Raw genomic sequence first — 18,126 nt, forward strand, 5'->3', positions numbered from 1 at the left:
ACATCTCACATTTATCTACTGTGGATCTCACAGGCTCAGTTTTCTGCCACAGCAAAATCACAGCAAAAATCACACATCTGTCCCCTGGTGGCTACAGAACACGGTGCTTTGTTCTTGAAATCGAAGAGGTTTCCTTCGTCGTCCCCACCTATCGTCGTGTTCATAGGCTAACACATTTCTATCACATTTCCTTTTATTCCCGTTTAAAGTGCTCAAGTGTATACTAGATAACGTTTATAGCTGTAACTCCAATTAGCTGTTTCACATCCAGCTCCGTCTATGTCCAGCTCACTACTAGTGGGACTTTTTAATTAAACTCTTGTTTCCAGGGGGAAGGTTTTCTTTGTGACAATGTAGCTGTCCGTACTGTGTGTGCAGAATTGTGCAGAGCTGTGCAGAGATAGCTCAGGTTTGTGGGAGATTATTAGGCTAACAGTCAACGATACCAAATTCTTTAGTAGACTACCACCTAGCGTCGCTCATTTGTGTGATACATCATTATAAAATTAACCATTTAATGTATTGATCTGCCTTGACTTACTGGGCAGGGTGCTTGGGGACGTCAACTCGGAAAAGACGAAAAGGACTAAGGTAGAGTAGTAGCTAGCTAGCTAATTACAGCTAATATTTCAAGGGCAGACACCAGCCAGTAACAAACTAGGTTTGCTGTCCAATAGCAATGCACTTTAATGAAGGTTATTGATAGCTGTCCTTTCGAGCCAGATGTCTGACAGAGCATGAGCATGAGCATGAGCATGTTGGTGCTTGTTAGCTTTCTTAGCCGAATCATTGATTTCTTGTTTATCTATTGTTACATTGTTCCAGTACCTATTGTTGTCGAACTATTCTCAGTCGTGTTACTCGATACATGTTATCCCGCCGACCTTCATTTGGCTATCCATGGTCAGAATACAGCAACATGTAGCCTAACGGAACCTCCCCGTGAGAATGACAGTTACCTTGACGTTTCAGGAATGCTCTAATGAGAAACTTTAAGACTAATTGTTGAACCAGATCCAAACAAGATTTGGACAACGTCTTGATATTCTTTTAAACAATATCCCGATATTTTCTAGTCTGCCATTGACTGTGTTTACCCCAATAAAAAAGTAAATTAATATAGCCTAATTAGAAGTGGAGTGCGAGTGCAAGGCTAGCACAATGTATCACACACACGTCCTTTCCTTTTAATAGTAAATAGTAAATCCCATAATATCACCTTCCCATAACTCCCATGCAATCACTGCTTGTGATTTCAGCATTTCTCATCACAGGATATTCAGGCCCCCATAGATATATTTTGCATTGCCTGTCTCGTGTTCATCCTTAACATTGTTGGTTAGATTATGAGCTCTTGTCATAGTGATACATGATGTATAACCATCACCATCTGTGACCACTGACTGAGGGAATTTTCTCTGAACATTCACTTTGGTGCTGACTGGACAGTGGCCAGTGGTCAGAATCAGAACTGGGTATCCTCCAAAAAAAACAAAAAAAAAACATGATCAGCAGTTTTTTGCTATGTGACTTATGACCTCTTCTGTGTCTGTGTCACTGCAGAATGGTCTTGCGCTATGTGGGTAGACACCTCCTCACCAATGCCCACAATGCACTGGGAATGCCCAGCCGAAGAGGAGGGGCTGTGTATGGCAGTGCCTACGCTGTCCAGCAGGAGGAGATTCGGCAAAAGCTGCAGGGATTCCCCGGGGGGTCGATCAACTTGGTGAAGCAAGAGTCTGGGATCGGCGTTATGACTATTAGCAACCCAGCTCGTATGAATGCTTTCTCAGGTACTAGCGTACTGCGACGTGCATCCATCCCAGAGTACGGATCACCAACCCACACTGCTGCTCCACACTGTGCTCATTAGGGTATGAAATACCTGTTTTAGAAAGTCCTGTCCTTCTCCTGATCCAGCTCTGCTCTCCAGGAACCATGATGCTGGAGCTGCAGGATCGGGTGTCCGAGCTGGAGGAGTGGACGGAGGGGAAGGGCCTCATTGTCCGTGGGGACGCTGGAACCTTCTGCTCCGGTTCGGATCTGAAAGCTGTCCAGGCTATATCTGACCCCCAGGTAAGCCTGAGCTGTGGCAACAGATAAGGAGGCTTCACCACCGCAGCATAGCTCAGGTGAAGTTAAATCACAGGTCTCAGAAGCATTCACCAGTGCATAGCTCAGGTGAAGTTAAATCACAGGTCTCAGAAGCATTCACCAGTGCATAGCTCAGCTGAAGTTAAATCACAGGTCTCAGAAGCATTCACCAGTGCATAGCTCAGGTGAAGTTACATCATTGGTCTCTCAGACATGTTCACCAATGCATAGCTCAGGTGAAGTTACACAATCACATACTGCCACATTCACCGCCACCTTTGCACAGAAGGTGGCAGTGAATATGAGATGAGTAAATACACATGTCTACAGGAAAAACTGGTTTACCTGTAAAGCACTATCCCCAAGATGATAAATTAGTCACTGTTTGAAATAATTTTAAATATTTCTTCATCAGTCTGAGGATGGAAAATCAGGAATTGGTGATCCAAATCCGTGTTATACTGTAATTATATCTTGCCAATGACTCAAATATCAAAGATCGAATTACCTGGAAATGGTGTTGACATTGACCTAACTTTGGTGAAAATGTAATCCATTTTTTTAGATTTCAAGATTATAATCACTCATAACTCCTTTCATATTGGGGTGAACTGTATATATGTAAAGGATAGAGCTGGTGAAGACAGTGATATAAGAACAATTTCTGTACAGCCTAGTAAAAGGCAAGTAAATGGGGTGTGTGTCCTGCGATGGATTGGTGGCCTGTGCATCAGGGGGCCTGTGCATTCCTGCCCAATGTTGCTGAGATAGGCTCCAGCAACCCCTGCAACCATGAGCATTATCTAATGATATGATGAATGGATGTAACCTGATAGCTAGATTTTCATCTTAGCAAGTAGTTCAAACATTACATGCTACTCTAGTGTTTGGTATTATATTGCAAATCTGTGGTGCAAGCTAGAACTAAAGATGTTAATGGGATTTTAAATATTAATCTTCTCCAGTATGTTATTATGCTTTGGCATTACATTGCAGTATGCTGTATGCTCCATGTTAGCCTCCCACATTTGAAATGAATCCGGTGCATTTGTTTTTCTCTTTTTCCCTCACACACCTGTGCCACTCTCAGGAGGGGATGAAGATGTGCATGTTCATGCAGAATGTGTTGACCAGGCTGCTCAGGTAGGTAACCAGCCCAGGCTAAGCCTGAGACATACCTGAAATACACCCAGACCCACATATAAAAATAACCCTGTAGTTCAGTGCAGAGGGAGCCATTACAGGTAGCATAACATCCACTGGGCTTTCAACTCATGCTTCTATGCATTTGGAGTGCTATTTCCATCCCTGTAGTGCAGACCCCCACAAGATTGATTGTGCTAAAGTCAGATTTGTCAGCCTTTACTGTCTTTTGGCTTTAATTTCTGGTCCCCAACCCTGGTCTGCTGGATTTTCTACTTAAAATCAAATTAATTAAAAAGCAAGCTGTAGTTCATGAATGATGTGAGTTCAGGCACTGTGGATCTTTAGAACCAGGATTGAAGACCACTAGCCTACATCATTGCGCGCGCACACACACACACACACACACACACACTGATAAACCTGTTACTGGCTCTCACACCCTGACCGACCTAGATTAACAGGCCTCTTCTCTCAGCACAGACTGCCCCTTATCTCTGTTGCACTAGTGGAGGGAATGGCTTTAGGGGGCGGAGCTGAGCTCACTACCTCCTGTGACTTCAGGTAAGAGAGCTGCCTCAAACCACACCCTGTGTTTCACAAGCTGTTATCAGCTCTGCTGGACCTTGTTCAGACGCCCATGCTCAGTGCAGGGAATGAGTCACATGACTGTACAGCACCGTTCAGAAAGACATATCATGTGGATGTTGTTTAATGAACCATTGAGTGACACACATTAGTATCAGATGAGTTTTACAACTTTGTTGTACGTCGCTCTGGATAAGGGTGTCTACCCAATGCCATTAATGTACTGTAATGTATGAGTTCAGTCACTCTGGTATTATTGCAATGCCTCATTCACTTTTTAATATGGTTTAGCATAGGATTTAGGATCATGCACAATTTAAGCTTAATTCAAGCATTAATGGAGGTCCTCATTCAAACTGGAAAGTTCTTTCAGGTGATACTGGCAAAAATGTTTTGCTGTTAATTAAAATTGGCAGACATTCATCTTCAAGATGATTACAACACACATCCATTTAAAAGACAGGTTTCTTTATTTACATCAATCATTCTCTAAGTGAATAAATCTAAATATCAAATAGTCTAAGATGCAAACACAATTTCAATTCTATATTCTGAAGCAATTTACAGTATATTAATGACTTATTTCAAACTACTGTCTCATTCTGGAATGACAATGCACCAATGTGAGTGTGTTATAAATATTGATGGCACCATATTTTTGTGCTGGAGATCACAACAAGGTCACAGCAAGAGAAATAGAGATGTCTACAATGAAATGTAAGTGGCTCTCAGATTTCAACCATGTCTTGTTAGTGAGCTAGATACAGTGGCTTCAGAAAGTATTCAGATACCTTCTCTTTTTGCACACTTTATTGTGTTGTAGAGCTCATTTTAAAATTGCCATTTTTGCCCATCAATCTACGCTCAATAACCTGTAATGACAAAGTTAAAATGTTTTTAGAATTGATTAAAAATCAAAAACTGAAATGTCTAATTTATATAAGTATTCAGACCCTTTGCTGTGGCACTCCAAATTGTGGTCAGGTGCATCCTGTTTTCTTTAATTATCCTTTAGATGTGTCTAGAACTTGATAGCCATAGTTTAGAAAGGCCCACACCTGTCTATATAAAGCCCCAGAATTCATACTTCATGTCAGGACAAAAACTAAGCCATGAGGTCCAAGGAACAAAATTACAAAAGTTCAGTTACATTGAAGTTCAAAACCTCATCTTATATTTGTACGTGTACTAAAAGACCAACAGAGGACCAGGGTGCTTTTGGGAAGTGATTAGGTCAGGGTCAGGGTTTACCTCACCCCGATTTGTGAATATACTGTAGCAGCACCATAAAGCTATTGGAGGGGTAACATTGGTATAGTGGAGAAGTGAAACCAGTGAAAAGGAGCTGCTGAACTTCAGATCTGCTGCTAGGAGGCCATATGTCATTTGCATACTTCAGTGGCATCAAAGAAATTTGCCTTTATATCCACTGCTCATTATATTCCCATTGCTCATCAGATGGAACATGATGTAGACCAAATATTTAAAGACAATGCACCCCAGACATTATGGAAGACATTGGTAAATGAGGAAGGTATTTTCATTTTATTAGGGCTCTCATGGTTTGAATACTAGGGTGGCTCTAGCCCTCCCCCTTTGTGCCTCTCTCTCTGCATTGTGGTGGAGGGAAGGCTCTGATTCTGAGAAACAATAATCGTAATCCATTTTATTTTTATTGCGCTTTTAATCATACAGTGATCATCACAAAGTGCTTTACAAAAAGCCACCATAAAACAAGCAAAGTACAAAACAGTGCAGTAATATAAAATCACAGTTAATTAATTTATACTTTTGACAAGTGTATCTTAAGAATGACGCATTTTCAACTGAAAAAGTGTCACTTTTTCAGTGTCACACACCTCTAGAATTTCATGTACCGGACACCACTATAATTTGTGATAGGACTGTTTACAAATGTAATCAAATGGTCAGGAGTTTGGTGTCTTGTTACCATAGAGACAGAACCCTCACTGCAGCCCGTTCACCGAAGTATAAGTGCCAAGCGTCGTGCGACACCTTCATTTTTGCGATGTATAAATTAGGCTTTAGTTGGCAACAAAATGGAGCCACTTAATTTTTATTTGCTTTTTCTTTTATGACTAGACCATATTATAGTGCATTTATGTCGCTGTGTTCTTGTTGCTCTTGGAAATGGTGTCAGCTTGTTCTAAATATACAGTACTGTGCAAAAGTCTTTGGCTTCTAGATTTTTTTTTTTTTGTGAATATTTTTTTATTTCCAAATAGCAAAAATAAACAGTTACGAAGGTATAGTTTTCATACACCTAGACCCCCCCCCCCTCCCTCATCATCCCTCCCCCCCTGCTCCTACTCTTTGTTTATTTGTTTTCTGCATCAGTGTGTCAGTAGAAAAGAGCACATTTATTATTTCCAAACATCAATTTTCTGAAGGAAAATTAATAGACATTAATTTTTAGTTAATTGCTTTAATTCTGGCATAGCTACCTGGCTATTGCAATATGCAACTACTAGTAGCCCCACTAGTGGGCATCCTGAGCATGGAGTCATATGCAAGTGCCATATCATTTGTGGACACCTCACATTGATTCCAGCTTGATAATGTGTTTGCGTTTTTGAAACATAGTCTCCAGATCTACCAAAAGCATTTGGATTTGAATAACCAGCATTGGTAATGAGTGTTGAGCTTTTGTACCAAGACCTTTTGGCCAAAACCAGACAGGAAACTCACTAATATGGATCTTTCAGCAAGACAACCATTTCAAACATGATCTGAAATGTGTGGTTTGAATTGAAGACTGGGCACAAGCAGAGACTTAAGAATCTGAAGCACATTGAAAGATTCTGTTTGAAGGAATGGTCAAAGATCCTCCCACAATCTCTAATCTCATCTAACACTTCAGAATGTGAAGCAGTAGTGTTATCTGTGTGAAGGAATGCTGCTGAAAGCAGGGGTGTGAATGTGACTTTTCTCAAAGTAATTTTATAATTTGAGAAAAGTGTTATTTGGCTGCTTCCATTGAATCATTAAAGTAGCGTGTTTCCCACGTTTGCGAACTGAAGTAGCTCAGTACTTATTTATTTTGTGGTCTGTTTTTGGAGTCTGTCAAGACTAAAGATGAATCAATATTAGTTTAATATTTGACTCGATGTGTCCTCTACCTATGCCCAGGTTGATGACAGTTGGCAGTGAGATCCGGTTTGTACACAAGCACATGGGCCTGGTGCCTGGCTGGGGCGGGGCCGCCAGGTTGGTGCGGATCGTGGGCAGCCAGAACGCCCTGAAGCTGCTGGCCGGTGCCCAGAAGGTAGACCCGGCCTACGGCCAACGGATCGGGCTGTCAGACGGGACGGTGGGCCCCCGGGATGGGGAGCATGCGGGGGCGGGGGGGGCTCTGGGGGAGGCTGAGCAGTGGCTGAACACCTTCACCAGAGGCTCTGCGTCTGTGATACAGGCAGCGAAGAAGGTGGTGCTCTCTGGAAGAGAGCTTCCCCTGGAGGACGCCCTGAGGACTGAGAGAGACGTGTTTGGGACCGTCTGGGGTGGGCCTGCAAACCTTGAGGCCTTGGCTCACAAGCCCAAACACAAGTGACCCTGAGCCCCTCTGTCCCATCCCTGCCCCACCCCTGTCCCAATGCATTTTAACTGATAGCCAATACATGCATTACAGGCTAGTTTCAGCATATTGAGGTAATTGCATGTTAACAAATTGGTTCTGTTGCGGACAAATGTCTACCATCACATAGATGGGTTGACAATGAACTACAGTTGAACCTGGTGTGGCATGTCCTCATTTCCAGTCCCTTTCATCCCTTTTATTGTTATTTTAGCTGCAGTTTCACTTTACGTTCTATATATTTACAGTAAATGAACCCTGGTGATGTCAGAATCAGGTTTGTATCACCATTTTGTCTGCTCATTTGATGAACAAGGCTGAAACCTGTATTTCAAGATTCCGCAAAGTGCCTTTATGTATACTCAAACTGTTGACTGGAGCATATATACAACGGTTGCTGTGCCCGAGGTGCTTGCCAGAATTGATTTTCCCCTGTAGTGAAGTGAGGCTCTGACACTATACTATAAACAAGGTACACTATCCAAACTACTCAAAGAGTGACTACAGGTTGCACACTAGGTTAAAATTGTCAAAATTGCCAAAAGCCATACCAGCCTTCACTCTTCTCATAGTGCTAAAGCAAAGCAGTTGCGGGCTTTGAGGAAAACTGTGTTGCTCCTGGGAGAGGTATTTGTGGGCCAATAGGGGAAATTCTTGCTAGCATAGTGATGGGCCTACACTACCCCTTGTATTCCCACCCAGTTTGATTCCCCAAAAGAGAATTCAGTTGGCCTTCTTGGTTAAATAATTTAAAAAAAAACTCTCTTGTCAGGTAAGGGCATCCAATAAAATAAGTGAAATTATGTATTGAAACATTTTTCATGAAAACTGTCATTCCAATATTGTTTAACCATTATGCTTTTGTTTAGGATTTCTTATAGCAAACACCTATTTATTAACTTTTTGTTTTATGTCAGTTCCTTCTGTTGAACAAGATTTGCGCTCAACCTCTGCAGCCTCCCCTAATGGCTGTTATTTTTCAATATGATTGAAGAGCTGTTAAAGAGCTGTGGGTAGGGGTGGGATTAGAGAATATTCATTTTTCATAATCTCCCACTTGGTAAAGCTGCCACGTTCCTGATTCTGTCTCGTGAGTCAAGATTATGCCACCGAGCAGACGAGCGCTGGGAGCCAGACTAGCCAGTGCCTTTGAACAGACCTTTCGTAATGAAACAAAATGCTCTCTGTTGCTCTGCCAGAATTCAAATCATGTGTTTTTCGAAGCCATGCTTTTTTGTGCTTGTAGAAAAGCCTAGAGGAGTTTCTGAAGGGTGAGATTCACAGCAAGTAGAGTGATCATGAAAATGAACATGACATAATGCCACCATCGCCCCCATACTCCTCCACTACCTCCATTCCTGTCCCACTCCATCTGTCTCTCTCATCTACCCTCTCCTCATAGGGTCAAGCTGTGTACTCATCCATTTACCCGGCTCCACAGTCTGACTCACAGTGTCTGTATGTTTGACTGAACGGACAGCAATGAAGGATTTTTATGTCCTTTAAATTCCTAATACTGTACTGTTGCCAGGTGTAGCAAGGCACTTTATCCCTCATTCTTGAAGCCCCTTTTCAGCCCACAGCCACAAAACAAAATATAAAATAGCATAACTGACATTTTCAGCTCATGGTTGAAGATGATATTGTTTTGGGAACAACCCCCTCCTCCTTCTCCTTTGTGGTTTAATAGTTTGGGTGTTATTAGGAAAGTGTCATACAGTATTGTTGAGGCAGAGCAGTGGCAAGGGGATGGGGTTCAGGAAGCTGGGCACGCCTGGGCTTCTTTTCCCTGCTCTACTGCTGCAAAGGTCAGCTATTCTCTGTGGGAGCAGCGGCCATTAGCTCCACAGCCAGCCAGACAATGCCCCGGGCACAGCTTACACCAAGGCCCAGTGTGCCTGGAATATAAATCTGGCAGCAGCGCATGGATGCTGAGACCCTACGAGTGCCCATACAAGCCAATCCATAAATGAATGTTACAGATAAAGTGTAATAGAGCAACAGAGCAACATGTTTTCCATGTTTCCCAAAAGGAATGTGGCAGAATGAAATGGGAGTAGGTCCATTGTATTGTCCATTCTTCTCAGCTTGCAAAAACAAACATTCCATAAATCTACCAGTTGGCTGAAAACCTAGGATTCTATCCCAGGTCTACAGAAAGGCCAAATCAGCTGCAGTCAGATTAGGCCCAATGAGAAGCTGAAGAATATTTGGCTTAACCATCTACAGTGCCGTGAAAGTATTTGCCCCCTTCCCGATTTGCTCTATTATTGCATATCTGTCACACTGAGTGGTTTCAGATCTTTAGACAACCAGGCTTGACTGCAGCCAGACCAGTTGAATCTAAACCTCACTCATATTGAACCTTACCATCAGAGTAAGGTTTAATATGTGTACCATTGTACCATTGTATCATTGTGTACCAGCACACTATGCCATGATCAAAGGAAATTCCAGTAGTTGTTGAAATGTAGAACTTACAAAGCCATTTCAAAGGCTCTGGGACTCCACCCAACCACAGTGAGAGAGTCATTATCTTCAAATGGAGAACACTTGGAACAGTGGTGAATCTTCCCAGGAGTGGTTAGCGTGCCAATATTTCACCAAGGGCTCAGCAACAACTCATTCAGGAAGTCACAAAAGATCCTAGAAGAACACCCAAAGAACTGCAGGCTTCTCTTGCCTCGGCTAAGGCTAGGGTTCATCACCACAATAAGAAAGAGACTGTGCGAAAATTTGATTCATGGGAGAGTAGCAAGGCAGAAACTACTGCTAACCAAGAGAAACATTAATGTTCGTCTCACAATTGCAAACGCCTTTTGGGATGTTCTATGGACTAATGAGTCAAGAGGAATTTGGATGACACACATCCCATTTTTTCATTATTAAAGACATATTTGTCACAATGAAACCATTCAGTGGTTTCATTTTACAAATATGCAAAAGAGGAAATCATGAAAGGGACAAATACTTTTTCACGGCACTGTAAATTCATGTGCATCTGGACGACTGAAACTGAAAAACTCTTCCATCAGTTACCTTGAAGACTAGTCAGGAATTGGCCAGGCCAGTTTTCTGTGTGACGTCACTGAATTTGGGACTGAAGAAGAAAGGGTGCCCTTGTTTTGTCCCCATGCTGCCAATCTTAGCACTCTGTTGACTCACTTGGTGCAGTGATACACTGTGTGCTCCGTTCAGGGCTGATGATCTTTATTCATGTACTGGGTCACCTGAAGAATTCTACAGTTAGCTACATGTAAGGAAGGAGGGAATTAAACTACCTGTGCACAGAGTCCTCAGAATACAAACCACCACAAAAAACTAATCTTTTCTCCAAGCAAAATATAATGTTAAAATGTCAACTGTCACCTTTAATTTGAGTGTATGTACATCTATATCAGGTGATCCATGTAGGAATTACATCCGTTTTTATACAATCCCCCCATTTTAAGGGACCAAAAGTAATTGGACAGTTGGCTTCAGTTCAGCCGTTTCTGATTAGACAGATGTATTCAATCGAATCCTTTGAGAAAGTATAATTTCAGTATCAAGTATTGATTCTAGGCATTTGATTGCTTTTGGAGTTGGGAGTTTGTCAACATGAAGACCAAAATTGTGCAAATGACACAGGAACCATTATGAGGCTGAGAAAAACTGAGACGTAGGTCAAACAATAGGCTTAACAAAATAAACTTTTTGGAACATCATTAAGAAGAAAAGAGTGCACTGGTGAGCTCAGTAATTACAAAGGGACTGGCAGGCCAAGTAAGACCTCTACAGTTAATGACCAAAGAATTCTTATCATAATGAAGAAAAACCTCCAAAGACCTGTCCAACAGATCAGAAACACTCTTCAGCAGGCAGGCATGGATGTGTCTGTGACTATTGTCCTCAGAAGACTTCACAAATAGAAATACAAAGGCTACACTGCAAGATGCAGACCACTAGTAAGCTGCAAAAACATGATTACCAGGCTCTCCCAAAGTACGTAAACAAGCCTGCAGAGTTCTGGAAAGAGGTATTGTGGACAGATGAGACCAAGATTGACTTGTAACAGAGTGATGGCAAGAGGAAAGTATGTCAAAAGGAACTGCCCGAGATCCAAAGCACCCTCCTTCATCTGTGAAACATGGTGGTGGGGGTGTTATAGTTTGGGCATGTATGGCTGCCACAGGTACTGGCTCACTTGCCGTCATTGATAATGTAACTGCTGATAGCAGCAACAGAACAAATTATGTATTCTGAGGAGTACAGAAGCATAATATCTGCTCAAGTTCATTCAAATGCCTCCAAACTCATTGGACAATGCTTAATCCCACAGCAAGGCATTGATCTTATGAACATGTGCTCTTTCTTAATGATATTCCAGTTTGTTTCAGTAAGCCTATTGTTTGTCTTTCGCTGTTTTGTTTGTAATTTCTCAGCCTCATAATGGCTTCCTTGACTTACATTGGCACAACTCTGGTCCTCATGTTGACAAATGCCAATAACAGACTCCAATGGCAATCATCATAATAAACATCAACTAGCTTCTTGTTTTCAATAGCATTCATTATTAGATATCTAAATGTGAATTGTGTATAGTTGGTGAATTAGACTAACAAATAGTCATTTATCTAGGTGTCAGTCTTTGTATCAGCTTGCACAAACTTTTAATGCTTATGAACTCCTTTGGTTCTAATATAGGTAATTATAAATTCTGCACAATTGTATGACACAAAATGCTAGCACGCAAAAAAAGCTATATTGATATTTTTATTCAGTTAATAGCTTCATTAACAATCAAATGTAAATGGAAACTGCTGAGAGTAATAATGTGGTTAAATTTACTAAGTTTACTGAAGGCCTGGTTCCACATACCACAGTACACCACTGGGTTTGTGCTACTTGACTGCGAGGTATGCTAACTTTCTACCTACTGCAAAACGATAAACCATATATTTAGAATTTAACTACTTTAAATCTCAGATGACAGATAAGACTGAATTCAGTTTTAATATGAATCAATTTGCAAAATACAAGTGCACTGAAATTCAAGTTAATCTTTGTTGAAAACCAGGGGTTTCTAATATTTGTTACAAGGGATAGGTGATGTCAAACACTTACCACTGCATTTTCATGAGTTTGGAGAAAAATGCTTCTGCATTTTAGACACAAGGAAATACTCTAAGCAATGTGACCAATGTGTGACATCTTTAGAAAGAAAGTCTATATCTATGAGAAGAAACACAGGTTTTCTGCAGAGCAATTCTCACTCCTATTCACAGAGGAAACAAGAAACTGCAATTTACACAAACTGAAAGCCCCTCTCCCAAAAAAGAAGCCCTCAAGGGAAGTGGGAGGGTTCTAATCACTATTTTTAAACAACATGCTTTTAGTCAGCTAGACTGGTCCTTTCTTTTGCTGCCACTGTTTTGTGATTTTATGCTAAAAGATACCAGAGGTCTTTATTTGGGGTTGATCAATTGACACATACTTTATTTTAAACTTGTAACAAACCTTGTAACAAAATATTACAAGAAAGCAAAAAAATACAGAAAAAAAAAGATTTTTACAGACAGAAAGACTAGTGGAGGGGACATATGAGGATGACACTTGGTAAGAAACTTAAAAATGAATAAACTTCAAAATTCACACACAATCTTAATTCCATCAGCAGTGTTTATCACTCATCTGCTCCCCCGACAGTTTCCCCACTGCCATCACACGAGAAATGTTAAAACCAAAGAAGAAAAAAGTTATTCAAACTAAATTCTAAAACCAGAACGGCAGGTCTCTCCCCCAGTAGTGTTTAGTACCCTTCTCTTACAATAACACATGCACAAGTTATGATACAGACTAGCATATTAAGATGAAATATGAATTCAACACCCAAAGACCATGCTTTGCCTATGAAAACACCAATTGAGGATATTTACCTTGGGGACTAACTTGGGGAATGGCCTGAAATATTCACTTCTGACAATAAGCCTTTTATAGCCAAAACATGTGATGAGATTGGCCCTGTCGACTGAGATTTTGTCCCAGGACCAGAAAATCGTGTTCCTTCAATACAGCATTTGTCCTTAAAAGCCCTCCGGTTTTCTATTCGTTTTTCCTTAATTTTTTTCATTGAGGGTAGCATATACTTTTAAACAAAAAAAGATAGCAAATATGTTTGCCAGTACTTATACAATCCAATCCCCAGTCCCACTCCATGAATTATCCAAATTTGAAATGGCAAAATGTGGGATTTGGTCACTTTTGTACCTACTGGAGTCAAATATTATTTTCATACTACTTTCTTCCATTACTGGTCTTGAGGTGCAATGCCCTGTGGGTGTTTTTGTTGTTTTACGTTACTGAAGGGTCCTTCCGAAAGCCACATGAAGACAGCCGCTGGAGCCGTTTAGTTTTTTTGAGTGCAATGTTGGCTGAGATCAAGTGGGGGAGGGGGGGGGGGGGGGGGGGGGGGGAAGAGAGCGGAGTTTGACCCTGGGTCAGAGGTCACACTTCAGTCACTGTACACTGCCCGTCCGGCCGTCTTGACCTCACACTGCTGCTGCTGCCACTGGAGGTCTTGCCACCAGGGGGCGACCTGTCCAAGCTGCCCTCCCTGAACCGCATCCGCTCTCTCCGCAGCAGTCTCTGCCTGACCTGCGCTCCCTCAGCCTGGATCTCCGCCTCCTCGTCAATCTCATCTTCCTCGTCAATCTCCACTTGCTCGTCCTCCTCTTCCTCCACCTCCTCCTCTTCCTCCTCTAGGCTGCTGCTCCCGGACTCCGACTCGTCCACGGAGGTGTTCGGGGCGGAGGAGCCTCGCGAGCGCGTGGCCTCTCCCTCCTCCTCGTCCTCTCCGCTTCTGCCCCGGCCCCGCCCGGCCGGGTGGCTGATCTGCAGCCGGGCCAGAGAGCTCTCCAGGGAGGTGCCGGCGTCGGGCGAGGGGGTGGAGGGGCTGGTGGGCTGCCCTCCGAGGGAGGTGGGGGGGCTGGTGGGCTGCCCCCCGAGGGAGGTGGGGGGCCGGACGGGGGGTGCGGCGGCCTGGGTGGGGCCGGCAGCCTGCGGGGTGGTGTCCGCCCCGTCGGCGGAGCTCTCACGCCCCGCCCCGCCCTGGGCCCCGATGGCGGCGACGGCGGCAGCCTCGGGGTCCAGCCGCAGCCCGGCCACGCCCTTCTTGGGGATGTCGGCGACGTCACGCTTCATCCGGCGCCTCCGGCCATGCTCGTTGCGCCGGTACTGCACCATGTTCTCCAGGTCGGCCACGTACAGGAAGCCGGCGATCAGCATCTCGGTGCTGCGCTTGCCCTTGGCGAAGGCGTCCTCCAGCTCGCGGCTGGTGCGCTCGTCGTACTGCCACCAGCCGTTGCGGCCCTCGTAGTACCAGGCGTACTCCCCGGGGCCCCGTCCGGCGCCTGCTGCCTTCAGCTCCTCGGGGGAGAGCAGGGTGGGCCGCTCCAGGAAGTCCTCGGGGATCTCCTGCCTGCAGAGGGCGCAGCGCTTGCTCTGCCAGGATGCGCCCTTCACGCACAGGAAGCAGAAGATGTGGCTGCAGGGCAGGCGCACGGGGTGGACGCAGCTCTGCAGGCAGATGGCGCACTCTGGCACCGGCAGGGCAGGGGAGGAGCTGCCTGAACCTTGACACGCCTCGCCACCCACCTTCCTCCCGGAGGGGAGCATGCCTACAGAGTGGTCGACCTCACCACAGCTTGCCATCCTGAGGGTGCAAAGGGATTAGCAAGGGTTATGCACACAGTAGGGATGTTAGCAAAAACTAATGCTACGGTGTGGGCCATGCCGGGTGTTATGTTACGGCACTGAATGGAAGCCACCTAAATAATTATGCTACTCATGGTAATAACCGGACTCTAACTGCTATCCATTAGGAGCGTTATTTTAATTACTGCTACGCAACAGAAAATGGTAGTGTAATAATCACAGTCCTAGAGTCTTACAATAAATGAGAACTACAGGAAGAGCTAGCCACACACTAAATTATAATAGTCGCATTAGTAATAAAAGTAAGACCGGTAACACAGGACTTTATGTAGGCAAAATACGGCCGAAGAAGTTCGTACACAGACCCGTGGATTATCTACTTTCGGTTTCAATTGAACGAAATGGGAAAGACGGACACCGAGAACAAACCTATTTCAGTTATAAATAACCACCCCTATCGCTGAACTAAGTCTATGTCGCCTCGCTTCCAGATACTTACTGCGTTGTCAGCTAATACGGTTGTATCATCGGGAGTTGTGTTGCTTTCTCAGATTTCTCTCTGACAAAAGAAAAAACGGGTTTAATGTTCAAAGAGGGCATAGTGCCGATGAATGGCCGCTTTATTCTACCTTCAATTCTGCGCTGAAATAGTATCCCTAACAACGAGACAGGCCAAAAATAAAAAAGCGCTTCAATGTATGAAATGAAATTGATTTGCAAGCTAGATTGTAAACACTCACTGTCGGTGTTTTAGCTCATTATTTATAGAACATAAAACTGTGAGCGATTATCCCCGCAGTTGACATTGCATTTCTGTTTTCAAACACAAGACAACGGGATGAAGCAACAAGAGTCGGTATTCTTTGTTCACCGCGATACACTGACAATGACCAACAAAGGAAATGCCCAGCAACACTAACATCACTGGAAAATAAGATTACGCCCAGCAAGTATTACATTGCCAGCAGGTTAAACGCACGATGCAAACCTCGCTAACTTACAAGATGCAGATGGTCAACGTTATTAAAATTTCCCCAAAACAGAATCGCGAATGTAAATAGAGGTTTGCTCGATGGGCAGGCTGACCTCGGTGTGTGCTGGCATGTATGCCTCCCGTGTCTTTGTTGCTATACAACAGCATATGTCATCTTGACGAGCGGTAACGTTAGCATGCTAGCTGGCTAGCTTGTTTGGCAGTAAACAGAGGGCCGAACAGCTTAACGTTAAATCCACACGGACAATATCCAAGCCACAAAATGCATTAATCTTGGCTCTAAACCCCGGTAAAGACGATAGGAGTGCGACAACGATGTTAACGTACCGCAGCGAATCTTACAAGCAAGGGGTAGGAGAACTCGCTTTCAGGCATAACCATAACAATAAGACCTGTTGTGTGAACACTGAGCTGCCATCGCAGTTCATAAAATTGCTTCCACTTGGGCGTTTTCCTACTACTCGAACACGAAATCCACCGTCGTTATCAATACATCGCTTTGTGAAGTGTAGCTCTACCGATGTATTCGATAGCTAATCGTTGTAGTTATGTTTAAAAAATCGTAAAATTACTCACCACTGCTCAATTTTTTTAATCTCCTTCACAAAACACCAAAGACGGAGTCTTACGTATCCGTAGCGTCATGACGTAACGAGCGCGCCTCCCCAGTGCGACGTCGCGCCCGTCGAAATTCTGTTGCATAGCAGGGGTGCTACGCACTTACTTGATAGGATACCCATCTAGCGTAATATTCCATCCAAGAAGGGAATTGAAGTGAAGTGAATTGTTTGCATTTGCCGAAAGCCTCAAAAGACAGGAAATTAAAATGATCAGTCCTACCTGCTCTCCATTAATGTGTATTGGCACAAATCAGCTATGTGCAATATGTCTAATGGAAATGAAACAACATGTACTAACCACTGGGGAAATTGCTTAAGAAAGATTAAAAAATCCTCTCAAAGAGCCTAATTCATACTCAGATCCATTTTGGATATTAAAGTGAGAGGCGATTTACTTAATTTTCAACATGCCCATGTTGGGACCAACTATCTTTTACCATTCTGTCAGCAGAGCTTGTCCACGAACTGTCAATACAGTATGTGACATACGATTTTTAACTATTGTGATTAATTGATCGATCCTGCATTAGAGTGTATATTACACAATGTGGAATATATATTGCTATGGTCTCTTAAGGACATTACTCTCATTTTCTACTCACAACTCCAGGTAATGTAGCTGTTCTCATAATTTACATTACATTATATTACATTAGTAGCATTTGGCAGACGCTCTTATCCAGAGCGACGCACAGTTGATTAGACTAAGCAGGAGACAATCCTCCCCTGGAGCAATGCAGGGTTAAGGGCCTTGCTCAAGGGCCCAACGGCTGTGCGGATCTTATTGTGGCTACACCGGGATTAGAACCACCGACCTTGCGTCTTTACCTTAACCACTACACTACAGGCCGCCCGCCATAATCATCGTGATACCTGTCCTATGGCTCTGTGCGCATGTAAATACCATGAAATGAAAGCTAATTGTCTGTACGTATGTGTGTCTCATATTCATCTTTAGGTTTAAAATCGAAAGGCCTAAAAGTGTATATAGCACAAATCAAATTTCACTTGACCATTACTTTTGGAGGGCACTGTTGAAGTCAGTCTGTGTTTTCTCGGAAGTTGAGAATGTATTATTTGGTAGTCTGCACTGTTTGTATCTGATTATAATAAATAATATGACTACACCGTGACTATATCTGGTGATTTCTGATCCCTCAATTACCAGATCTATAAACAGTACTTCCTGGTCCCTTGAGAAATAGGATTCTTCAATCACATTGGCTTGTGGCTTTTCATAGTAGCCTACTTAAAATAGCCTCAATTCAACATTTGGAACAGGTAAAACCCCTTTAAATCAAACTACAAAAACAAGTAGTTATTTTGGGTTGTGTTCAAGGCTCATTTGAATCAATAGTCTATTAAACAAGAAACAGCCATTTTGTCTTAAAATACCA

The 18,126-nt window shown here is 43.2% G+C and overlaps 2 protein-coding genes across 9 annotated transcripts; one reads left to right on the top strand and one right to left on the bottom strand.

Annotated features, from left to right (window-relative positions):
• The first annotated feature begins 336 nt into the window (after positions 1 to 336).
• On the top strand, positions 337 to 8,233 carry echdc1 (enoyl CoA hydratase domain containing 1). Of its 4 annotated transcripts, XM_061259609.1 has the most exons (7): positions 337 to 409; positions 549 to 591; positions 1,564 to 1,793; positions 1,934 to 2,076; positions 3,185 to 3,237; positions 3,721 to 3,801; positions 6,976 to 8,233. In XM_061259609.1, the coding sequence occupies exons 3-7, from the start codon at positions 1,565 to 1,567 to the stop codon at positions 7,394 to 7,396; spliced, it is 927 nt and encodes a 308-aa protein (XP_061115593.1). In that variant the 5' UTR covers positions 337 to 409; positions 549 to 591; position 1,564; the 3' UTR covers positions 7,397 to 8,233. The 4 variants fall into 4 exon arrangements, with proteins under 4 accessions (XP_061115593.1, XP_061115601.1, XP_061115585.1 ...); XM_061259617.1 differs by lacking the exon at positions 549 to 591 and having other exon boundaries at positions 350 to 409; XM_061259601.1 differs by having other exon boundaries at positions 359 to 591.
• Positions 8,234 to 13,874: 5,641 nt separating this feature from the next.
• On the bottom strand, positions 13,875 to 16,805 carry rnf146 (ring finger protein 146). 5 transcript variants are annotated; one of them, XM_061244848.1, is made up of 3 exons: positions 16,686 to 16,805; positions 15,615 to 15,674; positions 13,875 to 15,113 (listed from the first exon to the last, which is right to left on the bottom strand). In XM_061244848.1, the coding sequence occupies exon 3, from the start codon at positions 15,110 to 15,112 to the stop codon at positions 13,907 to 13,909; it is 1,206 nt and encodes a 401-aa protein (XP_061100832.1). In that variant the 5' UTR covers position 15,113; positions 15,615 to 15,674; positions 16,686 to 16,805; the 3' UTR covers positions 13,875 to 13,906. The 5 variants fall into 5 exon arrangements, with proteins under 5 accessions (XP_061100832.1, XP_061100841.1, XP_061100848.1 ...); XM_061244857.1 differs by lacking the exon at positions 16,686 to 16,805 and adding an exon at positions 16,437 to 16,675; XM_061244864.1 differs by lacking the exon at positions 16,686 to 16,805 and adding an exon at positions 16,202 to 16,412.
• Positions 16,806 to 18,126: the final 1,321 nt, after the last annotated feature.

Source organism: Conger conger, chromosome 1, assembly GCF_963514075.1.
Source record: "Conger conger chromosome 1, fConCon1.1, whole genome shotgun sequence".
Taxonomy (NCBI): Eukaryota; Metazoa; Chordata; class Actinopteri; order Anguilliformes; family Congridae; genus Conger; species Conger conger.